The sequence below is a fragment of the Telmatherina bonti genome (genome assembly GCF_933228915.1).
Source record: "Telmatherina bonti genome assembly, chromosome: 1".
Classification (NCBI taxonomy): domain Eukaryota; kingdom Metazoa; phylum Chordata; class Actinopteri; order Atheriniformes; family Telmatherinidae; genus Telmatherina; species Telmatherina bonti.
Genome location: NC_136619.1, coordinates 12,495,092 through 12,522,870, shown reverse-complemented (window position 1 = coordinate 12,522,870; position 27,779 = coordinate 12,495,092). Strand labels below are relative to the sequence as shown.

General features: G+C 39.4%; 1 protein-coding gene across 1 annotated transcript in view; it reads right to left on the bottom strand.

Moving 5' to 3' along the window:
• Nucleotides 1–1,264: 1,264 nt before the first annotated feature.
• Nucleotides 1,265–27,779, bottom strand: part of ntrk3b (neurotrophic tyrosine kinase, receptor, type 3b) — a gene marked incomplete at both ends in the record, with an annotated part of 243,575 nt that continues 217,060 nt past the window's right edge. The window contains 5 exon segments of the mRNA XM_079244813.1: nucleotides 1,265–1,450; nucleotides 6,348–6,506; nucleotide 26,543; nucleotides 26,545–26,609; nucleotides 27,375–27,618. Coding sequence (XP_079100939.1) covers nucleotides 1,265–1,450; nucleotides 6,348–6,506; nucleotide 26,543; nucleotides 26,545–26,609; nucleotides 27,375–27,618 — 655 coding nt within the window.

Genomic DNA, 27,779 nt, shown 5'->3' with positions numbered 1-27,779 from the left:
ACGTGTAGAGGCAACACACCTGCGACAAACTAACGATGAAAACACTGAGAGCTACGAAAAATGTTTTTCTTAAGGAATTTCACACCAAAAAGCTTGAAAATGAACAAAGCATGTGTTTGTGTTGGAATGGGGTGTGGTGCGAGATGTTACGTATCAACTCATTATTCCTGCCATAAAAAGCAAATGAACTGGAAAGTGAAAACGAGGTTTCATCACCTCTTTGGAAAGTGTCATGTTGAACCATGGCTCTGAGTCATCCCACATTCTCCAAAGTCTGTGATTTGGTGTCAGTAGGCTGTTTGAACTGTAGTCACTGTCATTCACCTTCACCACATTAGACAACTTAACCAGCACTGACACAGGGAAATCCCGAGAGAAAATATCCTCTGGATTAGGATGAAAACAAAGACCATAGCTTTATACTTTTAGCCAGTCAGATCACAGTCAGAAAAAGAACCAAAGTAACATCCGAAAAAATAAGTTAACATAATTCTGACACGTAGAATTTTACAATATGTACATTATTTTTAAATTAAAATAGATTTGTCGGTTGTCTGATTGGGTAGGTCCTCTACAGAGCGTTGCTTTTGTTTTTTTTTGTTTGTTCCAACCATCCAGTGTTATTCCACAGTTCCCTTTAAAAGCTCAGTGCCAGCCAATCAGAGAGCGAGTAAGGCTTCCATCGCAAGTCCCTGCCAATAGTTTGTTGGTGGCGTCTTCGACAGGGCCAACCCCCTAGCAACACAAATGGCAGACCCTTCAACACCTTGTCGAAAAGAAATAAATATAAAATATATGTAATATTTCTATTTATATTCATAAAACCAAACCCAAGATAGATTTAAACTCTAATGTTTTTGTTTTTTTTCCATTTCATTAAACTGTGGCCATTATCCTACAGCCAGCCCACTTCCCATTCTTTCTCCATGTTTGTTTATTTTTGCAGTTTTTTTTTTGAAGGGGGGAAAAAAAAAGTCTTCTTCAAACCTGTACATCTTATACGCAAGTAAACAAAATGTAAAAGTGCATGTTTTTTTTGTTTGTTTGTATTTTTTTTTTTTTATTTTATTTTATTTTTTTAATACGTTTTATCCACTATATCCAAAAGTGTTGCAGGCACTTAAGTCCTTCCCAAACAAAGCAGGTGTTTTTCGACAGTGGAGCAGGTTGGTTTGGTTATTCCTGGATTCCTGTGGGTCGTTCTGTCTGTTATGTCTCTGTCGATCTTTCTGTCTGGCGAGGAACGGGCCAGCCTGGGTCGCTGCTAGCCCAGGATGTCCAGGTAGACCGGTGTAGCTTTTCCCATGGCGAACAGGACCTTTTGAATGTCCTTAATGTTCAGTCGTTGCTGTGGTTCCCTCTGCCAGCAGCCCAGCATGATGTCATACACCTCCTTTGGACAAATCCGTGGCCTCTCCAGCACCCGACCCTGGGTTATGCACTCAATAACCTGCAGAGGAAACAAGAGCAGTGGAGTGAGACAGGCGATTCCCACTGTCTGATTGCTTCGCTTTGTTCATAATGAGAAAGTGGTGACGCTGAGCAGACTGTCCTTTGAGGTTTGAACTAATGAAAGGGAGATGAAAGAAATAAACAGAATGCATTCAGTCCTAAATTTATGTAATATTAAAGGGGAAACAAGTTTTTTTCTTAGTCCCACTGCACTAAAACAACAATAAATATCAGCGGGGGTGGATGTGTGACATGCTGCTAAAAGCTTGAATGATCACTTCTTTGTTGGGCTTGTGCGCCAATTAGCCCGATGACTCACTGTTGTCATGACAATTTGACTTCATTATTTGTGCCAGTTCTGACCACTGTAGCTTAACTAAAAGGATCAGGCTCTGTTTGTTTATACTGACTGGGGATAGACAGGAAAACTTTTGTTCACAGTCAGTGAAAATCTTTTTTTTTTTTCTAGAGATTTCCCCTTTGAAGCGTGGGAAAATTAGCAACTCAGCTGAACGGGGTAAACAGAAATCCTCCCCTTAAGGCATTTTATGGTGTCGTGCAATTTCATGTTCTTTCCAGCTAGCAGCACAACAACACAATGTCAAAACAAAGATCCTGATTATCTGTTGCAATCTCAAGTCTAATTTTCTGGAAAATAAAAAGCACAAAACAAACTTATTCTGTGCTGTGATGTACACACAAACGTGCCCACATGAAACATCACATCAATCCAGTGGGGAGTCTGTTCGTCTGCTCCTGCTTTTGATTCCTTTCTGTCATTCTTTATTTATTGCACTACCTAAAAAGTTGCAGGATAGACAAACACAAAAGAGCATCTTTGAATAAATTCCTAAATTAAAAAGCGTACACGAGCACAGCGCTGCCTGCAGCAACTAACTGCGACTTATTGGTAGTTTACCTGCAGCGTCACATTAGAATTTGCACCATCTTCAATCCAGAGATGTCTAAGTTTGTTCGAGAGCTCCAGTGTAGATGATCATATCCCTTGCAGATATATAATAGGTTTTCAAATTTCAGGAATTTTGGTGCAAGGAGAAAGAAAAGAGTGAAAACAAGTGTGTGATTTGACACTGATCGTGGTTGTAGTCTTTGATTACAGCCCAAAGGACTCCAGGCTCCTTCCAAAGAAACTCGAGTGGACAGATAAACCGTTGGATGCTCAGCTGGCGAGCTGATGTAACACTGGCCTGGGATCAGCTGCCACTACGAGCCCCAGGCAACTGGTGAAGTATTGGAAAGGAAAAGGTGGAGATGGATCCTTTACAACAGGTACGGCCTGCAGTAAAGTTTTCGCTTTTTGTTTGTAATGTAGCTTCAACGAATAATTCTGCTTTACTTTAACCCAACATATATCAGGTTGGTTCTGCTGCTGAAGATCTCTAAGTGCCACGTCTGCAAAATTATAGTTACAAAAGTTTTTAAAAAAAAAGTGTCAAAAAAGCATGATTTAATTCTGACAGACTTGCACTGATTATCGTTGATGCTGTAAGAAAAATAGTTGTTATAGGTGACTCATTTCTGTGTTTATTTACTGTGATGAAAACAAGCCTTTGGCATAAATAGTGTAAACAAAACATTAATGCAGAGAGCTTGTTGCATTTATATACAGTGTTTGCAAACTGTTACATGTGAATGCCGTTCTTCAAAACTTCTGCAACAGCTGCAAAATTATCTTTAAGCAGGATTAATGAAAATTTGTTAGGTTGAAGTAGTATCCTTATTTTTTAAAACAAAATTTACATAGAAGGATAAAATAATGATTGGATAATAATGATTAGACTAAATAAATACTAGCTTAGGAGCGAAAGCAGTCGGCTTGTAACTGGAAAGTTGGGAGTTCGATTCCTGGTTTCTGCTGACTATGTGCCAGAGTGTCCTTGGGCAAGGCACTGAACCCTAAGATGCCCCCCGATGTGTGCCTATCGGGCTATGAGTGTGTATTTAAGTCGCTTTGGATAAAAGCGTCTGCTAAAATGACTGTAGAATAATTTGGTATAAGAATGAGGGGAAAATAATACTCATAAGGTTAACAACATGTGATACTACAATGTATGATTACTTAACATAAAAGCTAAACTCGCGTAAGCCAAAGTGCACGAGCAGTGTGTGATTAATGAGGAAAATGCTTCTGTTTCTGCAGAGATCATGAGATTCCTTCGCAGCCAGCTGCTGCTGATGAAATGCACTTTAATAAATAATTATCAGCAAGGTGTGAAGACTTCTGTAAAAGCAAAGGTGATGGCGGTTTGCTATTCTGCAGCCTTAGTGTGTGTGTTAACACAATGTCAAAGTAAGGGAGGTGCCAGGAATGATCGTAGAGAAGCATCTACTGCTACCGCATCAACCTGGGAAGGGTTATAAAAAGGCTATTTCCAAACAATCTGAGTCCATTACTCTACGGAGAGAAAGATAATTCAAGGCGGTTGCCAGTTTTCATAGGAATGTACATCCTATCATGTTCACCCTGAGGTCAGACAGAGCACTGCTCTGAGCAATTCCCCAGAGCTCTGACTTAGACTTTACTGGCATCTTGTAGCATGTCTAATGTTAAAAGTTCATGACACTGTGATAAGAAAAAAACCGAACAAGTGTGGCCTGGTTTGAAAGGATGCCAGGAAAGAAGCCTCGCTTCTGAAAAGGACATGGCAGCACAGCTTAGCTCTGCAGACTTACATGTACATGAACCACAAGAGGTCCAGAACAGTGTCCTTTTGAAAGACAAGACAGAAGCGGGTGTGTACAGCCTTAATGTGCAGCTCCACATTTGCAGAAAACCTAACACAGCGTTCCAAACCTGTCGGGACCAAACTGTCAGGACCAGTAGCAGAGGAGTGGTGTGGGTTTGTTTTGCAGCAGAAGGGACCTGGAAGTCCTGATATTTTTATACATGAACCTTTTGTGGTATTTATGGCATTTTTGCTAAAGATGTGCTTTCCCGGATTGAAATGCAATCAAGAAGGTACCGTGAAACGTCTCTGTGAATGACACAGGAGGCATGACATGATGCAGAAATTAAACCGTGGAAGTCCCTGTTTTATGTACATGTTTAGTTCTTCTATAGATGAAAACACACTATGAAACACTAGCAGTTACATTTGAACATGGTTTAATGTGAAATTGTGCCGTCTTCACTGAGGGGCTTGGTGGAGAGTAGAGATTTTTGTTATCGAATGCCACAGGTCTAGAACATCGCCAGAAGATTTTATACGGAGTGTTACAGCAACACAAAAGCCACAACAGTCCACAGATAGCCACAATACAACACAAAAGCCGCAATGCCTGATACCCTGCTTTGTTGTGTTGCCTTTGCTGCATTTTGATTTGTGTTACTGCTGATTGTGGGGGCGTTGCTGCTAATTGTTGCTGGTCTGGACGGTGGCGTCCGGGGGGGCTTTGAACAGTGGTCTTTCTGTGTGGAGTTTGCATGTTTTGACTTTGTGAGTGTGTGCGTTCTGTCCTGGTACTCCGGCTTCCTCCCACTCACAAGACATGCATCTTAGGTTAACTGATCACTTCTCACATTTAGGTCACTTTGGATAAAAGCGTCTGCCAAATGTGTGTGGAAGAATTGTGCAGTGTTGTAAATATTTGTGGAGTGTTGTGGTGTTTGCATTTGTGTTGTGTATTCTGCTTTTTGTCTTCATGTTGCAGCTTTCCTGTTGCTGTGACACTAATTTTGCATGTATAAAAGTCTTTAATCAGCTTTTAACCAAGTAAAGCAAATTATTGTAGGGTCCAATGTCTGGCCATCTGTCTGACTGGTATTGTTGGACTATAACTGGGTCATGAACTGGAACTCTGATTTTGCTTTTTTGATTAGTTTTCATTCAGTGTTGTTATTCATCTCATGCTGTATTTATCAGATGTTTAATGTCACAACAGAATTAAAAGAAGATGCCATTTTTTCAGGTGATTGAATGTTACATGGTGCTATGTATCGAGTCATCGCCAAAGAAACAGCTGGAGCCAATAGAGGCTGGCAGTGAAAGTAGATGCTAATCCTAATATTCCATAAATGTGAGCGATAGAGCCTGCCGAGCACAAAAGAGAAAGGGGGCTGTTTTGTAACATGTTCCCACAGTAACTAAGTACTAATTCGTCACTGTCACTGAATTACTGTTGCCTGCTTATAATTCGAGCAGGAATGTGAATTTATGAAATGAGTTAAATGAATATTCCAGATTGAAGGTTTTTACAACTCACTCCTCTCATTATACTGGCATGAGATTTTGGCGTTGAACAGTTTTATTTTAAGTTTCTTAAAACTGCTGCTCAGAAATGTGCAAATCCCTTGTCTGTGTCAAGAAAAATTAGGCTTTGACATCTCTATTGCTCACAAATCTAAGGTGCGCCATGTGCTGCGTTTTTTTTAAATTATCTGGTCAGTTTCTTTTTCTCAAGATGTTCGAATTGAATTTTATTGATTCAAAGATCCAAAGTAAAAACATAAACAAAAAAACCAAAAAAAAACCAATCATGGGTGTTATGCCGCGTGCCATCTATTCTGGTAGATGGCATCCGTTTATCACCTCTTGGGTGGAGATGCGTCTCACAGACAGAAGAAACAACACTGCATATGATTAAGATCTAAAAATGGTAGTGTTAATTCAAATCAGCCGGTAAAAAGCTCAGGTTTTCACTTTGTGTCAAGCAAAGCGGCGTCTCGCCTCCACCTTTGAAGTTATATGAGAGAGGCTTTCTACATGGTCTGCAACAAACAGCCCCACTTGATCTGTGGAAATGTAAAAGCAGACTAGACATGAGCACTGAACTACCTGGAGCCTTCATTTCCAGTGTCTACATGAAAGCCTGCATCAAAGCCTTTTGGTTATCTACATGAATATATGTGGTTATGTGGATGTTCATCTTTGTACCTCATTGTTGCCAAGTTGAAACCAAGGTTGTTTCCCATAGGTAAAGATCTCCCACAAGATGACTCCGAAGCTCCAAACGTCACTTTCCGTGGAGAACTTCCTGTACATGATGCTCTCCGGGGGCATCCAGCGAATTGGTAGCATGGTATGTCCTCCGACCTGAGAGGAGGCAAGAACAGAGGGGAGGGATGAAGAGGTTTATTTCAAACTTAAACACTGTATCTAAAACACAGATTATAATATTGAGACATCACCGCAACTGTTGCCTGAGGATTAACTTTCCTTAAACTAAACGACATATTTTTGGCTCAACATTTCTTGATTGTGTGCTGCGTTGTTGGATGTTGACAATAACAGAAGAAAATGCTGAGTCATCTCCCTCCTATTCTGCACACTGAATCACTGGATGTGAAATTATTTGGGCTACGGTATTAAGCCGCCCCCTTGCTTTTGATGTAAAGTAGCAATCTGTTTTTATGTTGAGTCTTCAGCATCAAGCGAAAGATTGAAGTGTCAGATCATAGACATGGATACTTTTGAACCACTTCTTTTCAAATTAATCAACCAAGGAGATAAGAAAAGTAGTAACGTGAATGCAAATGTGGATGTTGAATATCTACATATCAGCCTCATGTATTCTTAGATGTTTGCATGTTGAAGGGTAACAGTGGAGGCAGATATCAGCTTAAAGCTGTTTGTAGTGAAACTGGCAGGACATGAAATGAAGACATCCACTGATGTAAATCCTGTGCCTGGATATTAATTAACTGAACAGTTGTCCATTTATCATCAGCCTCCACTTGCAGGACTTATTTTAAGATCATTTTCCAGTTTCTACCAGCAACTGTGCATGGCAGCGTGAAGCTTCACAAAGCTAGAAATAATAGTGATGTGTTGCAAGTATTGGCTGGGGATTCTAAGAAACTTACTTTCATCAATTATTGTTTGATTTAGGAGTCAAACTGTTGTCAGATAATGTTAATAATAGTGTTAAACAAACCGGTTTGACAATAGTTTGCATACCGTTGTCTCTATTCTAACTCATCTAGTTCAGTTACTTTCAGTGATGCTAAGCATACACAAATGATACTTCTTCCCAACCTATTAGAACTAAACACATTTATTTTTATGACAAATGTAAGCCTGCTGTTAAAAATCTTAATTACATAATTCAAGTTGATAAAAACATAATGACTTCAAACCAAGCCATTAGCTTGTAAGGAGATGCTAACACAACATGCTAGCATCTGCTAAAGTGCATCTTTTAAAGTATTTTAGAAATAGTTATCATTAAAATGTTCTGATTGTCAATCAGAAACATTTATTTGGTTTTCAAGTCTGCTAAATTTCTCTTCAACTGCTTCAAGGAAAATATTGGCAGTATGTGTTTAGTCACTAGCCCATTAGCAGACACTAGCATACCGCAATCCCTGAATCTTTCATAGCTTTTCTAAAATCATCAGTCTCAAACAAGGAATTTATGACCTTGAAAGCTAATAGAGCTAAATGCTACAAATCAATGAAGATGAGCCAAAAGTCACATATTTTAAGTGAAAAAGCAGCCTGCAAGTTCAGCACAGGCTATTCCTGTTAATCCGTTTTAACTTCTTGTAAATAGAGTTGACACAGTAGCCCTTGTATAGCTAAAGGCCTTTCAGTGTAATTAATATAATATTCCCAAAATAATATTAGCCTTCCCTAAATAACACTATGGCAATGCAACAATAATAGCCACAATCTATTTGTGCTCATTTTGTGCATCTGTGGGAAATGTATGAAAACAAAAAAGGTTGCTTTGATTAATGGGAAGTTGACACAAAGGCACACAGCAATATTCGGTCGTAGTGCTTTCAGTTTGCACAAATTAAATCACTCTTTTGGTTTTTCTTTTGAGACATCGTTGCAAACTTGTCACAAACACAGTACTCAGAGCTGATTTTACAGACATCTTACAGGATCTGTGCCTGATAGCATAACCCTAAAACTCTTTCATTATAGTCACAATCATTTTCCAAAGGCAAGAAATTTTGATGTTAGAGTTCTGTCTGAATTTTTAATGAAGAGTACTGATCTACTCTCATATCAATTACATCTGATAATGCCACTGTAATTTCATTGCATAGTATCTATAATACTAATAGCAGGGATATTGTACTTCTTATCATCCCTTTCTCTTAGCTTTTGCTCTCCTAGTTCAGTCTGCCAGCTTTGCTGTTACCTTTGGTTTTGTCAAGATAAAAATATGATGGATTTTTAAGCTGCTTTGAGGTTTTTATCTCCAAGTCAGTGAAAGTACCCCTGCAATATATCAGACACATATATCACTCATCCATCATCAAAACCACCCATCCATCAGGACATTCAGTGATCCATCCTACATCAGTCGACTCAAACATACATCTGTCCCTCTGAGATTGTTTCTATGTTTAAATACAACATAAAATAAAATCTAACTCAAGCTGTGAGATCTAAAATTGTCATTAAATTGGAGCTGCATTCACCCTCACACACTGCCTCCAATCTGTACCACTGGGTTACAACACAATCAGATTCGTTTAATCATAATAAGCTCTTCTCCAAACTCCATTTACCAGCTCCAACATCTGTGTGCCTTCAGCTGTGAGTGCTGCGTAGCATTTTAAGTATCATGAAAAAATTCCACTCGATTCGTTCTAATTACCTCCCAGTTCTGTAGCATATTCATTGCACATTTCCTTTGAAAGTCAAATATAATCTCCATGTGTCAGACTGATGCAGCAGCTGAATCTTCTGGATGTGTAGCCTGTTTCTTCCTGGCCATTTATTTAGGACGTCCTCTAGTTTGTACACTTTATCAAATTTAGTTGCTGAGTGTGACGTTTGTTTGTTTGCATTACATGTCCTGCATGTGTAACCAACTCTGATGCCTGGTGTGGGTTGCTCAAGTTACACACAAGGCCTTCTTTACTGGTTTGTACTGATAGGTTCCAATTAGTTTACTGGTTTGCCTTGCATTTGAAATGTGCTATATTAATAATTTGCTTTGCCTAGTAATTTGTTTGTATAAATAAGCAGATTACTATCAAATTATGTTCAAACATTTTAAAGTTAATCATCTAAAGAAAACTGATCTCTGTCAACAACAGTGTTTTGCCAACATTTACATAGAGATCACTCCTTAGTAATACGAATGAATGCAACATATCACATGACTGTATAGGTTGATGGAAAAGTGATCAGATTGTTGTTTAGTTTTGATTTACACGTTAAATGTGGCAGCTACTTACAAGTTGCTTGTTGTTGCCAATGTGAAAGTTAATGTGGGGACAAATCTAAAGCTTTTCAATGAGTGTTTGCTGCAGAGACCTTTAACTAGAAATCATGAGGAAGTAATTAAATCTGACTAAGGATTACATTCACCTGGGTCGACTTCTGTCAAGTTAAATTTATTCACAAAATAAACCTTATGTTGTTAAAATAAGACAAATAAATGAGACTCAAGCTATGCAGACAAAAAGTCTCAAAGAACATGGAGTCAGCGTTATATATTAGCCTAGACCAGTGTTTCTTGATTCCGGTCCTCAGGACCCTCTGCCCTGCATGTTTTATAGGCACCCCCACCTTAACACACCTGAATAAAATAAATGGCTTGCTAACAGGCTGCAAAGAACTGGATGAGGACATTTAATGATCTGGCTCAGGTGCTTTGGAGGAGGACCATGTCTGGTCCTGAGGACCAGAACTGAGAAACACTGGCCTAGACCAAAGCATAAATATCAGTACTACATTTTGACATTGCACACACACACACACACACACACACACACACACACACACACACACACACACACACACACACACACACACACACACACACACACAACACACACCTACCCACTAAAAACTGGCATCAAAGCTCTGCAAATGCTTATTGCTTTACTTTTATGTGCACTAATAAAGAAAGTGAACACTAATCATGTAGATCTCAGTAACTATATGCTGAAAAGCTGAATGTCTCAAATTGTAAAACAATTCGTACCATTATCATTCAGTTTTAGTAAAGTAGCAGGTCACTTATATCATCTATATCCCATCAACACTTTTGCTCTCAGGTCTCTTTGGGACTAATTAGCAGTTTAAATGAATGGTTGTAAGTGTAAATGCTCTCTCGTTGCATTTTACATATGCTATGCGACGCTAACTTCAGAACTTGTAGTGAGACCGTGCGATTAAAAAGTAGCGCTGACTTCCTCTTTTATAATAAAAATGCAGATTTTGATGATTGAAAGTCGAACACAGAAGTGAGCACACAGCTGTAACACTCTCCTCTGTATAGATGGTTCAAATGATTCAAGATGGCGTCTTGAAGAACAGCTTCATAAATGATTCATTAGCCTTGCAAATATCCACAATTCAAATGTATTTAAAGAAACCCCTCCCTCAGAAGACAAAGAACCTCAAGGTATTTTGTATCCTCAGGAAAAGTTGTGTTGTGGCTATTCCATGTCATTTTGGACCTGGTTATTCCTCGGTGTATCACCTTTTCTTCGGTATGTTGAATAAGTGGATATCTGCTGTGCAAAGCATTCACTGTGTAATGATATCAGTGAGCTGTATCTGTCTGCTCTGCTTACATTTAACAAAAATCTATATTTGTACACTTGGCCTGCAGGGGAGTAAAGGCAGTTAGAGACAGTTTCATACACAGGCACCTATGTTCTGACTGACATTTTGAAGGTTAACAGAGTTTTATTGTGGTTCTCAAACTTCTGGTCTTGCCGGTTTCCCAGCAAAACAAATGGAAAGCATAATTTCTTTTCAATTCACACATTACTAAAAACACATCCATCTATCTGGATACCTTCTCCTTCAAAGGGGATGAAGGTAAAAGTATTCAAACATAGATGTATAGTATGTCTATATGTGTCCACATAAGTTTGAATGGTCACCCCGTCTTATTAAAAGAACCAAGAAAATCACACGTTCATGTTCAGCTGTGCTTCTAAATACACCCCTTATGTTTCCCTGTCAGGGATTAAGCAAAGCAGGTTCAAATGGGAGATATTTTAAACACACCAGGAAATCCCGAACATTTACTTTCAGGCTATTATTAACCTGTTAGACACATTTTCCAACTAGAAAACACTCGGTGAAGTCAGACCCGCCTCGTAGACATTTCCACCTCTATTGTGATTATACTCCTTCATTCGGTTTATATGGATACATTATTGGATTATTAGATACGCTGATAATGAATCCACAGTTTTGGCTATATTGTGGTGTTTGTTGCCTGTTTATATCTTTATTTGTTCTTTTCCAGGGATGAAATTTTTAAAGATCTACTTTTTCCCTGTTCTGGATCGTAGCAGCCAGAGTTTTGCCGGGATCCAGATCTATCTTAGATATCATGTTCCTGTTGGGAACGTCTGTGTGTTTTAGCCAAGCATCCAGACTATTTATCATGGAGTTATATGCATACATATTGAAAATGTATGCATGATAAAGAATCCTTCAAAAATTCCTGGATCAAAAATCTGGATTGCTTTCAAATTTTAATGGGAAATACTTTAGACCAAGACCCACTCTCAGAAAAGCAGAATAAAAATCCATCCGGTAGTTTTTGTGTAAAGTTGCTAACAAACAAACACCAGCAAAAAACATAACCCGCTTGGTGGAGGTAACCATTAATGTCCACCATTCAGCAACAAAACTGTTTAAATCCATGGGGAGAAAAGACTTTTAGGAATTCTCAAACTACAATCTAATTAATTTATCTGTCATAAGGTCAAATTTCCCAAAATAAAAAATACCTAGTATTAATGTGCTTCATTGAGGTAAAGAAAACCTGTCATTGCTTCTTTCAGTCATGGGCGTTGCGGATGTAGGGTACACGGGGGACATGTCCCCCACACTTTTTACAGCCACTTAATTACTTTTTTACATTCTGAAACGTGTTTTTTCCGAGCCGCACCTAAACACATCACGAGCAGGCGTAGCTACGGCGGCTAACAACAAACACTGTGTAAACAGAGAAGCCTGTCTTTGCTAAGAGAAATAAAACTAAGATAGTTTCTTCCAAACAAACCATGTCAGATGAGTCATGCTGCTGAATGTAGACGCTGTTGAGCCGAAACAGAGACGTTTTGTATTCTTTATGTCACCATGTGGATTTTAAAAGATGACAGATAGATGTTAATTAAATTAGCTAAGATAGCTAGTTAAGGCAGAGGTAGTTGTATCTACATTTACTTTAATAATGTTTTTGGTAAATAGTACTCTTGGGAGTTATTTTGTTGCGAAAATGTTTTTACTTGAATATTTTTATTCTAAAGTAATAATAAGCTGCTCTTGCTCAAGTAAAGTTAGGGTACTATTTAGGCTTCTCTAAAACTACTCACTTCTGGATAGAAAATAAAAATATAAATTTATTTGTCTTCCTTTGACTATCATATATGTACAGATTTAATCTATTTTGTGGTATTTAAAGTTTAAAGTAAATTAGTTTTATGATAGCTATTTTTTATTTTGATTGATGTTACTTGATGAATAAAATCAGATGTTAGGCTACACAGCATTTTAGTAGTTTTTTTTCTCTAGACACGTTTTTATTCTTACTCAAGTAATTATTTGGATGGGTACTTTTTTCTTTCATAAAAGTAATATTGTTCTAAAGAAATAATGGTTCAGAGACCAGCGGCAGGGGTGAACGTAGATTGTTTTCACAGCAGGAAAAAAGGTAACCAAAGTCCTGCCTTAGAATGTCTCTGTTATAACTAAGAGGAAATATTGACAGTATCAAAGGGATTTTGAGATTAAATTCCACAACAATTTCACTTTTACTACTGTATGGTTAATTCATTTTTAATTTATTTAGGTATAGCCCCCACTCAAACTTTAACATAAATGATTTATTTTGATCATATTACTGTTTCTGCTTGAGTTTAAAATGAAATTTAGAACTCATTACATTATTGTGTAATGTAGTTTTATTTTTTTAGGAGCACCTGTAGTCTTTGATTCCCTTAGTTAAAAAAGGAAATACTTTCACACAGTTTATCTGTCATTTCAAAGACAATATTTGTTTATTATTCATTTATTTGCAAATATAATTTACTGTTGTATCAGGCAGCAGGCATTGTTCATAACATTCTTTTTAACTGATTAATTTTACACATCTGTGCTGTCATCATTGATGATAAAATAAAAGATAAAATAGCTACATCTTAATGTTGACATGTTTATTGTTGGGTCACTTTTTCCTTTTTATCAAATGATGTGGCTTATTAGCCTGTTACCGTGTCACTTCCATGTCATTTTGGTGCTGATATATTGAAACAGAAATGGTGTTTTACCAAACTTATTGTTCTCAGTGTCGTCGTTTGGCACATAATATTCTGACTACTCACCCTGTAGACGCTCCAGGGTCATTCTCTGTCAACTCAATCAGTTTAGCAGCTTTAGATTTTAGATTTTGACTTTAGGTTTTGATAGTATGCCATTAAAAGAACCAAAGTTGGTTCCCTGGTTCTGTGCTGGTTGTAGTTACGTGGTTCTTTGGCTGCTAAGGATAGATGCAATTGAAACAGCCCTTTGATTACCTCGTGGTATGTGAAAGTGCTCTACAAATAAAGCTTTGATTGATTGATTGAATGCGAGATGGTGATAAATCATTTTATAGATCTAAGCACTTTGTCCCCCTCACTTCTAAAAGGATGGCTACGCCCTTGGTTTCAGTGTTTTTCCTTCCTCACATTGAGAGGAAGGATCTTTTTTCCTATAAAACATTTCCAGCAAAACAATTCATAATAATGGAAAAGATTTCCATAACATATAGACTCTAAAGAATAATCTCAATTACTTTCTAAGAAGATATGTGAGGAAGAAAGAACCTCTGTGAGAGAGAGTGAGCAGGCGTGAAGTGTACGAGAAGAGGCAGCATGAACGCTGGAGGAAGTGAATTCTATAAATAAAACATTCAATTTTACAGCAGTTACATTTTAAACGAAAAAAAAAATCTAAATGTTCCCACCCGAGCACAACCCTGAAGTGAATTCTGGTGCAACTTTTTGTTTTTTCTCCCACTGTGTGTGTGTGTGTGTTCACCCTACTTCATCCCTGCTCATTAGATACATAGATGTGCAACTCTGATACATAAAGCATAAAGGAAATAAAATTTTATCAGCTGTCAATGGGCTACTTTGCTCATCTTCACTGGGCTGTAGACTGAAGTGGAAACACGGAAAACCAAGGTCTGGGGGAACCTGGAGATTAATTGACAAGATCTCCTGGGTCATTTAGACCCCTGAAATTTTGATTATAGCGCAGCCTTTGTTCAAGCTTGTCATGGGAGGGGAAGGCTGAGAACTAAGGACCTTAGTTATAGAAATTAAGAAAAGGAATTTTAAATTCGAAATGGTCCCATTCCTCAGGAGCCAAGAAACCCAAGGTAACATCTAATTCATTAAGTGTCTCATTTCCATGAGCCCATCTTTTCTGAAACACTTAATAAAAATGGCGTGCATGGCACGCTGCAAGGACAAATCCACTGCTATCCTAAAAGAAGGTTGCATTTTGTCACGCGGGCAAGCCACAAGGCTCATTCAGGCTAAGGCAGACTGGCATCATTCACAAAACATTCAAATTTCAACCATTATATCAGCAAATTTTCAAAGAAAACGTTCGTCATACAGCAAAAATGTGGCCTTCAGCTCCCAACTTGTTCCACCTAAACAGTGTAGGAATAAAGTTCTTGTGCTGAAATGGGCAAAAAGCTGAAGTCTTGACCTCAATCCAGCAGAAAGGTCATGGTTGGATCTAACATGACCTGGTCAAATCTATCCAAGTTGAGGCGGGTTTCTTTTAGATGGAATTGGATAAAATTCCTACAAACATTCTTTAGTTTTTTTTTCCAATCAGAGTTGTTAAACAGAAATTATTCTTTAACAAGTGACAAAGAATGAAAATCTGACAAAGTTTTGCATCATATATCTGCAGAAATGATTCCATTTCTAACAATTGCGTTGGATCGTTTTCCTCTCCGCAACACAGAGGAGTTCCAACTTAGAGGGTTTGTTTAGCACTTCCCACCTCCATCCAGGGTTACAATGCATTCGCACACACGTTTACACCTCAGGGCCACCCAGTGCAGCCACAGCCTTCCACTAATCTCACCAGGGGTTATGTGCTCTGCTCAGCTGCATCTCATGGCAGAGTTTCAAAGTAAAGAAAAAACACTTTTGTGCCATTTCCCCCCCCCACCCGATCCTCCTGTCACAGTTCTGTCTCTATGTCATGCCCAAGGGCGTTGGGCAGAAACACACCTCCTCACCATGCTCGCTCCCATTCTCAACAAGTTTGAGACACCAAAGCTGCTGCTTTTTCTCACCAGGGGGACAGATAAAATAGTAATTAAGATAAAGTTACTTTTAAAAAGGTGCCCTTTCTCCACATGGTGAATGCACAAAGGCTTTATTGACATTAGCAGCGTGAATCTCGTAGCGGTGAGGAGGGCTGGCAGGAGCTCTCCCTCGTGTGTAGCCTCAGACTCATTTACCACAGTTTCCCTGTGAGCTAATGGCCAAATGAACACTGACTTACACTCCACCCGGTCTCATTACACACGACTTGTTTTACTATTGTGCATAGCATTAAGCCAATATCTATACCGACGATACGGAGACCACTCACCACCCTCTGCTCCTGTAAAACCTCGAGGTCGAGCCACGGCGAGGTGGGCTGAGTGAGGCGAAGGAGCTGGTGAGGGGCTGTATACCAATCTGTCCCCCTGTGGGGCTTTACAAAGATTAAACAGAATTAATTAAGATCCCGTTAGTCTAAATGACTTGTCTGAGGCCCACCCTGCCCACTGGATCCAATGCTGAACCTCATCAGATGCATACTAATGACTGAACCGTTGTTGCCGTGGTGAAATTGGCTCACTCGCTTCTCCCCAAATGGTTGTTTGCCATCCACCTTGGGTTTCGTGACAAGGCCATGGCAATTAGCTCGGGACACGGAGGGAAAGGAAATACGGAAAAAAAAAGGCCTCATAACGTAAAGAAATTAAATAATTGCTCCTGTAATTATCTTCATCTTTCTCACTCAATGTCACATGGAGAAGCTGGGAATGCTCAGCAGGAAGTGAGGAATGAGTCTGGGGCCTTTTTTTTTTGTTGCTCTATAAACTGGATTAGTGCTCTGCCTGTCCCACCGTGGCAGGGGAGTGATTGGATTAACGGTGTGGAGAGCACAGCAGCATGGCAGAGGGATAGATTACTAGCCCAATCGGGCTCTTCCATGGGCGCTTCGCGACCCGCAGGGAGGCCCCAGACATCTTAAAGGGCCCCGATAACCATCTAGACACACTCTCACTCCCTGCTCTAACCGTGCTGCTATCTCTGCTCTCCCAGCTCAAACAGCAGCAAACACAAGTTCACTCTTAGAGGCTATGATGTCCATTAGGTTCCTACCTGCTGCGCTGCTGCCAGGCGGAGATAAAGTGGTATCTACTCCGGCTGGTGCGTGCTGCTGGGTGGAGGAAGTTTCTGTGTGTGTGTGTGTGTGTGTGTGTGTGTGTGTGTGTGTTTATGCTTAATAAAACTGACATGCACTACACCAATGCCAGCTTGCACTTCTAATATGTGAATTTTTAAAGTAATGTGTGATTTGCTTTATTTTAAATATGTTGTAATGAAAAATGGAAAAAAAAAACACAAGTAAAAATACCCAATATGGCATTTATCCACAGGGATTTCATAGCAAAGAAACAAAAGGAAACGCCTCACTTTTAAAGTTTTTATGTCACTTAAAACTAAATAATGCACCTGGAGTGTAACAGTGCCTCGACCTAAACTGGTTAAATGATCCAATCTAAATGATCCACGTAAGACGTGGTGAAGAGAGCGAAACCGATCTGTCTGATTCTCTAGTCATATCCATCAGCTCTTTAATTTAATCAAAATTATATTGTAGCGTCAGAAGAGATAGAACTTTTATCCGCTGTATTAATATATCTTTTCATTTGCAGTTTAGACCAGCTGTGCACCACCATGCAAGACTTATCTAACCAGATTTACGAAGCAGACCAGAAGAGCTGCATCTATTTGCTCTTCTGGTCTGACTAGAAAATTTCCTAAAAGACTGATTAAAACCCACTGTGCCAAGAAAGAATAAACAACTTCAAGAAAAGAAGGGAGAACACACATTTTTTTCAATCCAATCATGGAGAGGTAACAAATACGGCATGTGCAGTCATTAGCACCCAGCTTCCTACAGTCTTGAGAAGCTTGCGCTTGATAAATAATGTAGCAGAGGAGCGTCTGTTTGATCCCTGAGACAAGAGCAACCTGGGGGACCATTTTCCTTCAAAGCAAAGCAGCACAGGTAAGCAGAGGCTTCTTGGCAGAGATACAAAGACAACTGAGTCACTGAAACCGCCATTAGATCGTAGCAAGGATACAAGGTTTACTCATCTTTTTTTTTTTTTTTTTATATATATTTCATAAAATAAATAAATAAGGCTCATACAGTATTATGCAAGTCTTGAGTCACCCCTTTTACTTTGCATGCGGCAATTTCTGAAAACATGTCCAAACTCTGATAAAAACACAGCATCACACAGAGTTGGAACAATCCCAGTACGAGCCCAGTGATTCTTTAACAGACTCCTCAACACGTTTTCTTGTCATTTCATAAAAATGGTCTTCAGGAATAGTTCTGCAGGCTTGTTTAAAGCGCTTCCACACACTGTTCTTTGGATGTTTTCTACTTGTAGTTTTTCATCAAAATGATCCCATGAAGCTTCTCTAATGTTCAGGCTCAGGTTCTGGGGAGGATTCATGGCGCCTGTTGCCGATGATTTTCAGTCCAGCTTTTGTGTTATTTGGCATCGCTCAGCCTTTTCCCTTGTTTCATCTCTCTTAAGAATGGCTTCTTGACAGCTAGCTTTCCACTGGAGACAATTTCTGGAGAGGTTCCAGTGAACAGTAGATGGGCAAACTGGGTCTGGTCTTTCTTCCTATCTCTTAAGAACAAAAGTTTCAGACATCACAGTTCTTATCGTGTCAACTTGTCTTGTTTTTCTTGTTTTTGTAAAGGCTACACTGTGTACCGGGCTTTGGTATGCCAAGTTTGATGCAAAACTACTGAATCTTATCAAATGCGGTTTGTTAGGATTCTTTTAATCAAACTAATTTTCTTTGTCTTCGGCATTTCTGTAGAAGTTACTAAGAACCAACCTGCGTATCTTTGCAACTGGCTGCTGTTGACAAAGTGTTTTGATCACATTTAATTTAATTATTAGAGGAGATGTGGATGATCAAGATCAAAATTTCATTAATGTAGTTCATAAGGAAGCAGCTGTCCTGGACTTCTTGTTAATAAAAAAAAAAACAACTGAATATTACAGAAAATTCAACAGGCACACCAGGAAAGAAATGTCAGAAAGAAATTAGCTGTCAAATTGACCACATTTCTCATTATTCTAACAGCTCGGTTCAATTAAGGAAGACACACAATACGAAAGAAGATGTCATTTCACACTAAGGAGATGATGGTACCAATAATGACATCTGAGACCTGAAGGTTGTCAGCGATCCTGCATGTGCACCTTCATTCTGCTAAAAGACTTCCTCGCTTTCACTTTTAATGCAGAGGCACTTTGAGAGTTTTTATTTATACCCACGTAAACATGCATAATTTAGAAGTCAGGAAAACTTTTCCTGGTGCATTGTGAGGCAGTGGTGTAAAGCTGCTGCCGGCCTGCGTGGGCTCGCTGGTTGTTTTAAATATCAGAGAAACACAGTCGGTGCAGGTGGAGCAGAAAGATGAGACAGATGGATGTGATTTAGGACAATATTCCTCTCTATCTCAAAGTTGCTCCCTTCTGCTGCAAAGTCTCTCAGAGCCCCAAAGGGCAGCAAGCATCGATACAACTAGCCGGCAATGAGGCGGATTCTACTACGCTGCTATTTATAGTCCCTCAACACGGGAAAAGTGTCCAATACTGTTTAGAGCTCCTTATCTCTGTCAATACTCCGCAATGTAGGCGTGCAGCGATGCTATCACAGTGCACCAAACAGCAGCTTCGCACAAAGGATGCCACACAAATACACACAAATTTAAACTGAGACAGCTTTACTCTGGTTTCTGCTTGATTTAACAGACAGCTTTCTTAATAAATTATTCAGCTGCTTTAAGTTTCCTCAAAGTGTGATACAAGAAGCCCACATTGAGCTGAGGATGTTGCTCCCTGACTCCTGTCTGTCTACGAGGTTATGTCTAGTGTCACATCAACAACAACATCAACAGTGTCACATCACCGCTGCGGTGAGAAATCAAGTAAAGTAAATGAATTCTGAGTTTGCCATCATCCCAAGAGGACAAACGAAAGAACTACACCCACTGGACGGTAGTTGGGAGCGATGGATGAGAGACTAGTATATTTGTAGTCACGGATACCAGGTAGTTAACACTTTAGATGCATTCTGGGTAAATTTCATGGAAGTGTTTGAATTCTTTGACTTCCTTTAAAGGTAAATTCAGTAACGCAAGGCATCAGAGAAGCATCGATCAGTCGTTCTTCCTGAAGACATTTTAACATTGTTTCAGTCGGATTCGGTTGTTTAAAACATCATCAGGAAAAGAACTGATGAAAAAAAGTGCATGTTTTCCACATAATCTGGACCTGAAAATGTTTATATAAACACACAAACAGAATCTTACTGCATCACTGATAACAGAAAAAGCCTGATTGACACAAACTTTCTGACTCATCTGACGATATGCTTCGCCGCTAACCTCGCGGTTAGCCTGGTCAGAGTGGCACTGCACATGGAGTATCCTGCTATTTGCTTTCATCTGTCAGCAAGGAGCATAATGTGCTTGGAGGGAGGCTCACCTTGTCACCCCCCCAGGTCCACCCCCCTCTGCACAAACAGCTTGAACTACCAGCGGGAGCTTTGATGGCAGTGTGAGGACACGGAGATTCAGGCCCTCACACTGGAAGCTTCACCTCCGACAATCCTGACGCTCCATTATACCACATCTTTGGCAAGTATTGTTCATTCAGGCTTCATCAGTTAAAACTTTATTCTCAGCACTGACTGCACGTACAGTAAAACATGTTGATTGCGCAGACAGGAGCAGCCAGCTGATTCAGCCTTCCAGCTGGGAAGTATCTGCCCACTAAATGAGTTGCGACTGAGGCAATTATAGGAAATGTTCCGCAGCCAAAACAAGAAAAGAACTCTTGCTTCTCTCTGTTACTTGTCCACAGAGGCCAGTCTGAGCCAACCAACACATCTTTATTCATGCTGGAATCTCTGTTACAGACAAATGAAGCAGGCACCTAACAATAATGGATAAATATATATTTTTTAAATCATCATAATAATTTCTACACTTTATGCGTTTTAAAGCTCTATCATGAGCTGTCTTTGGAGGAAGCAGTGCAGGAGGGACCATTTGAAAAACACAATCTGCAAAGAAATGACATTTCACCCCCTTTAAATGTCAAGATAAGTAACTGTTGTGGTAATAAATCAAGTCCTGGAGAAAATCCACATATGAAAAAAAAGAACGGATGAGAATGGCATTCAGGAGTCCAATTCAGATCTTGTTAAAATAAGCCATGTGTGTGTTTTTTTTTCTTTGTTTGCTTCTGTAAAAAAAAAAAACCACAAAAAAACACTGGCACAACTTTTATGCAAGATTCAAAGAGTAACGCTTGTTATGGGTGCCACTGGGCTGACCTGAACGAGGCAGAAAGTGTCTAAACATCCAATTATCCGCCCTCACAAAGAGCTTGATGCTAAACCCTCCAACTGCTTTGAATGTTACATTTAGAAGAAGTGTGGCTGGCAAATGAATAAGTCACAAAGCTTCACTTCACACTTTCTCATAATGCAACATGAAATTCTAGGCTGCTGGAAAAGCATTATTCTACAACTAATGCTCAAATTTATTAAAAATGATTAATACAGCAATTGATAAAGAAGGTGCACTTTGATTAATGTTTAGGTATCAGGACAAAGTGAAATGAAATTCTGGTATCTTAACATGTTAAATAAAACCACAGATCAATAACACGTGGCGTAACACTGTTATTAAACAAATCAGTCAAAATGTAAAAGAAGTGTGTAAAAAAACAGGTACTCTGCGTGGTTTCACGGCTTTAGAAACATCTTTAGTAACAATAACTTCATTTTGTGTGTATTTATTTATAAACTACTCTCTAAATCCTACAAAATATCATTCAGTTTGAGGTCTAGACCTTGACTCTTGCCACACCCCGATTCTTTAGACTTTTGTGGACAATTCCTTGTAGATTTGTTGCTGTGTGTGGGGATAATTTTCCTGCTACATGATCTGGGCTTGACCTGTCTTCATATTTGACTAAACTGAAAAAATTCTTTGCTAAACCGGAGAGTTTGACTTAAAGACCGGAAGGTGTCAGGATGTAGCGGCTGCAAAACAAGCCCAAACCATCAGCTCTCCACCACCGTGCTCTACAGTTGGTATGATTGCACTGATATGCTGTGTTTGTTTCTCACTTGATATGCTGCTATGAATTATGGCCAAATATCCTCAGTGTGAAGTAACCTGGCCTAAGGACATTGTCTGACAAATCTTATTCAGATCTAACTGTGCAAGTCTAAGCTAGGCTGCCATGTTAATATTTTAGAGAGAAGAGCCTTTTTCTCAATAACCCTTCCAACACAGACATACTTGTTCAATCTTTTTATGGTTTCCTTGAGTGGATTGCGTGGTCTGACCTTGGGGCTGAGCTTATTGCAAAGTCCACTCTTGAAAAGATGGGTAACAGTCTTCAGTGTTCCCATCTGTTGAGCAATCTTTCTATGGACTCCAAATTGATTACAAACAGCCTTTCAACCCTTCTCAGACGGATGGGCAGCACTGCTATGCATTAGGTTTTGATCCAATCAAATGTCTAAGCAGAAGAAAAATGTGTATCCAGTTGGACAAGATTGGAGAGAATCTTCAATCCGAGAGAGGTGGTGGTTTAAACCTCTTCATGATCTGATCAACAGGGAAAAACACATGGCTACGCTCATCCTGATGATTTCTGCGGCATGTGTTCTTTCTGCACATACTTTGGAGCACATAGGGGAAAGCTGATGAAATGTGTTTCAGGAAAGACTTGTGAAAATGAACTGAACTGTTGCAGATGCCATATTTTTGGTAGAAACTGAAAGAGTTCCTGAAGCATCCCGATGGTCAAAAGGCTCAAAACAATAACCTGTTTATGCAGGCACCTGCCATGCATTAGGTAGGCAGACAGTCGCAAATTGCACACACAAATGATCAGTTAAATGTGCAGGCAGGTATGTGTCTGCTCAAACTAACACAATCAAGATCAAAAGACCTCAGTAAAAACTTGCAAAGCTAGCTAGACTAGTCCCCAGTAGCAGTCCCCAGACGATTTAAATTTGTATGTCATGACAACCATTAGTGTATGTTGACAGTTTTTCTCAAAAGAAAGATGTGAAAATGGTTAACTTCTCTGGCAGGGTCATCCCTCCAGTGAAAACATGAACTTACTTTGAGCGAAGCGTCAACTCACAAATTCTATGTGAATGTACGAAAACCATTGGCATAGTGCTCTAACGTGCCTTTTTTATGTACATGATTTTATATTGGGGAATGGACTGTACATGCGCAGACATGCATTGCTGCAATGATTTGAGAGGAAAAGGCAGTGCGGGACTGTGCCTACGGCCTCGATCACCAAGCTATGACAAGCATTGGTTTTGACTCAATAGGTATTACAGGCGATAGGAAATTATAATCAGAAAGATTATATTAAAGATAATAATTATAAAACAAAGTGAAAAATATATAAACTAATGATTAAAATGGAAAGATTCCTTTTTTTTTTTTGACTTGTGTAGGCACTGCCTACCCTGCCTGCACACCACAAGGTATTTACTAAAATTGGATAAAATCTGAATTACCTTCTTTTTCTTCAAGTTAGTGGATATCAAAAGTGTTTAGATTGAATTCAATCTTTGTATCATGTAAACACATGGATCAGATCAATTTATCTAGCGCCCATGTAAACATGTCCGCTGGAATCTCTTAGCGTGGTACGCCAGACTGGAGCGCTCTATATATTTAATACATAACGACTCAGTCTGGAGTCACTTCCCTTCACGGAGATTCACATCGGTCTGGAACAAACCGGCCACTTTGATTGGTTGATCTGTGGAGACTCTTGCCTCTTGCCTTGTGTCACTATGTATTGTTTAAAACATTCAAGATGGCGCACGGAGTTTGTTTTTTTAACAATTTAACAAGTTTTTTTTTAACAATTTCTATGATTATGTTCAAAAAGCAACACCGAGTTGCCAATAACGCCATGTAGCCTCAGGTTTTTACAGCAAAGACAACACTGGTCAGTTATATCTTCTGTACAGCAAACCATGTTTATTTTCTTCTGTTGCGATCGCTCTCCTGAACACTTCTGGACATTGTAGGCTGCCGCTTTACTGACATCACGTCCACCATTTTTCTGATTGGTTTACTCCGCGCTTGTTTGTCCCGCCCTAGAGATCCGTTGATGCGAGTCCCAGAGTCTGGTCTGGTACAGTGAGAGAGTCTGGCTAGCCAGGCTAGGAATCTCTTATCCGATTGCTTTCAATCAGATACAAGATTTTTTTCTGCATGCTAACGTAGCGGTTTGGCATTGTGTATTCAATTCAAATCAATTCAAATTTTATTTGTATAGCACATTTAACACAAACTCTGTTGCCCAAAGTGCTGAACAGAATTCATTCAGACATTCAGTTTCTGAAACCACTTAGTCCAATGAAGGGTCGCAGGGGCTGAGCAGAATTAAAAGTACAAATACTGATGATATCAATAAAAGCTATTTTTTGTTTAAAAGAAGTACTCTAGGGTCGACAGGTATACAGTAAAAAACAAAGTAAAACACAAGTAAAACATAAAAATGAATTCTAAATACAAGTAAAGAGAAATATCCTGTTTAAGTAAGTTTTAAATACCAGACTTACACAGCTCCACGGAGTGAGAGGCCTTAACAGAGAGCAGAAGGCTGTTCCACAGTCTAGGAGCTGCTACTGAGAAAGCCCTGTCTTCTCTAGCTTTGAGTCTAGTTGTAGGCACTGTCAAGGAGCTGATCTGCAGACCTGAAGGCTCTTGATGGAGCATAGGGACGCAGAAGCTCAGTTAAATAAAGTGGGGTCATAAAATGCAAACATTTCAAAACAATTAATAAAATCTTTGGAGTCTAAAAGTAACTGGGAGCCAGTGAAGGGAGACCATTACAAGAGTAATGTGCTCCCATCGCTTGGCTTTCGTCAGGTGGCGGGTTGCATCATTCTGCAAACGCTGGAGAGACCCCCGGTCTAACAGTGAGTTACAGTAATCTAGTCGCAACGTGACAAAAGCATGAATTGCTCTTTCAAAATCCTCCTGAGGGAGAAACTGCTTTATTTTCAAAAGAAGTCTTAGCAGAAAAAAGCTCGACTTAATGACACAACTGATTTGCTTGTCAAACTTAACCCTTTTATGCAGGTAGTGGACACCTATTTACAAGCTTTTTTTGTGCATATTCATGAATGATGATGGTGTTTTTGTAAAACTACTTCAGTTGATGTTAGTGAGTCATCCAATACGTTTCCACTCAATGGACAATAAATGAATATGTGATATAATTAAACATAATGTAATTACACAAGTTTGACTTTGACATAAATATGAAAATAAAATATACAGCTATTTTTAAAGAAGATTTACATACTATAATTATGACTATATATATTATCTTATAAATATTTTATAATATACAAAAAAACAAAAAAACATGATGAATTGTAAATATCACTAAGAAACAAAATTGTATCATTGCATATGTCTGTAGAGGTAAAATACAGTTTTTAAAAAAACATTGTATTTTTCACTTAGTCATTTCATGCATGACAAGGTTGAACATGCAGTCACACATCACTCCAAGGTTACTTGCAGAGTGATTGGAGTAGGAGGACAAAGGACCAATGACACTGTCATGTCCATGCGGAGGGTCGGTTTGGCCAAAAACCACAATTTCTGTTTAATTTTGGTTTAAGTTTAGAAAATTAGCCCCCATCCATGAATGCACATCATGTAGACAGCCCTGTAAAGTATTCACTGTAGACCAACTATCACTGGTAGTTACAGGCAGATAAATCTGAATGTCAACAGCAAAGCAGTGAGAAGAGACTTCATGCTTTTTAAAAATGGAGCCCAGGGGAATTATGTATGAAGAGAAAAGGAAAGGAGCCAAGACTTATCCCTGAGGAACTCCGAGTTAAAAGAATGACGTGGTCTACTGTGTCAACAGCTGCAGTTAAATCTAAAAGCACTAGAACTGCAGATTTACCTCAATCAACAGCTAAAAATCTAATCATTCAAAACTTTTAAAGGGGCAATTTCTGTACTTTGCTTCGCTTTAAAGCTGGACTGAAAATGTGTAAACATGCACCCGCAAAATGCAGACAACCAAACTGACAACACTTCTCTAATAGATGTTTCCAGAGTTACTAATTCTCAGTTAACTGAGTGCATTTGATCAGCAGCATCTGGCTCGTCATTAACTTTACAATACTGAAATACTGAAAGCGGTAAAGACAAGCTCAGTTTTTCACACTCCGCTTCTGGTTTTTGTCTTAGTATTTATTAAACACATTATAACACCACGTCATCGCCTTTCTGTTTATTGTTGCAGTTGTGCCTCCTGCATTTTAACTCTTCGTAGAGATCCGATGATTTTTGCATGATATCCTGCTACATAAAACCTTGGAATTGAAAGAGCGGGTCCTCTCTCTTCCACATGAATATGTATGCTCAGGATGTTTAAAATGCTAAGCTGGTCTAAATAGCCTCCCACCATTACTCTGCTGCTGGGTTATACTTCCACTATAAAACAGCCTTTTTCTCATAAAAGAAAACTAATGATATTCTGTTGCAGCTATTTTATATTTTATCCAGTGAAGACATTAAATCCCCAACTTGCATTGCACAGGACACACAGAATCCTATCATCATTTTTTTGACAACTTAAACAAATATTCTGGTTTTATGGTAGTAATATAACCGTCACACAGATGGTGCACATGGAGAAGCCATGGAGCAGGCGCAGGATGCAGCTTCCTCAAATTTCCGAACAAATTATTTTATGGGTCCAGAGATGCTCTCACAGCAGGCGAGTACTCTGTTACTGCTGGCGTTGCCCCAAGCAGCGTCCGAACTGGCCCAGCTGTCACGCTGGGAAAGCATTATCAGGCACACCTAAAGTCATTTTACACAACCAAGCTATTTAAAGCAGCCAGATCTCCAGCAGCCATCGCTTCGCTTCCATTATTTGTTCTGCAAAAACGCTAAATTCTTTAGCCCAGCATTTTGCTGCCTGGTCTGCAGCATTCATAGTTGCTAATCGTGTTAAACAGTAGAGAAGACATGATTACGATGCAATACAAACAAGCCTTAGAGCGTCAAGCTGGAGGCTCAGCAGGCTCATCTCCCACCACACTGCTGCAGCAGCTCCATCCACGAACGAATGTACGAGGCGTGGTGTGAAGGCCTGGAGCTGCGTGTGGATGGGAGGACTGTTAACTCTCCGTAATGAGGGGGGAAAAAAGAAGGAAACATAAACATGTAAACAAAATGACACAGTAGAGCAGCAGCATTCACTCATTAGTACGATCTTTTTTTGTTTGCAGCCCTGGAGGCTGTTTTTAAATCGGTTTTGAGCCTAATTGGAGACCAAGTCAAAAGTACTGTGAACTAAATTTACTTTTTCTGATTAAATTCCTTAGATTATTAAATGTGTAGCACGCTGAGTGCTAAAGGATAGAAAACTTGACAGTTTTAAATCTTCACACAATGTACAGGCAACTTGTGTTGCCTGTGGCAGAATTAATTGAGGCGTGGCAAACACTGATTTTCAGTCAGGGACTGTGGGGACTTCAACATGGACGATTATTTTAATGGCGAATGACAAGCACAACAACAATACTTGCTGAGGCTTACCCTGTAGTAGTCACTGCTGTAGATGTCCCTTGACATGCCGAAGTCTCCGATCTTGACCAGCAGGCCATTCCCCACCAGGCAGTTGCGGGTAGCCAGATCTCTGTGCACAAAGTGCTGGGAGGCCAGGTAGACCATGCCTGAGGCAATCTGGGTGGCGATGTGCAACATCTGGGAAAGACCCAGCTCTCCGTTGGATTGCAGCGGCTGGCCGTCAACCAGGATCATGGCATCAGGGCCGTGGGCTCTGGGTCAGAAAGAATAATGCAGACTGGATTAATGAGCTGGTACTGATGACGCCATTCTCTTGTCTCAGATTTGGTTTGAAAAGACAATAATGAGATAATCAACTGGACTGATTGGATTTTTAATGTGGACAAATATAAAACTTATTTTTCTGGGATTAAG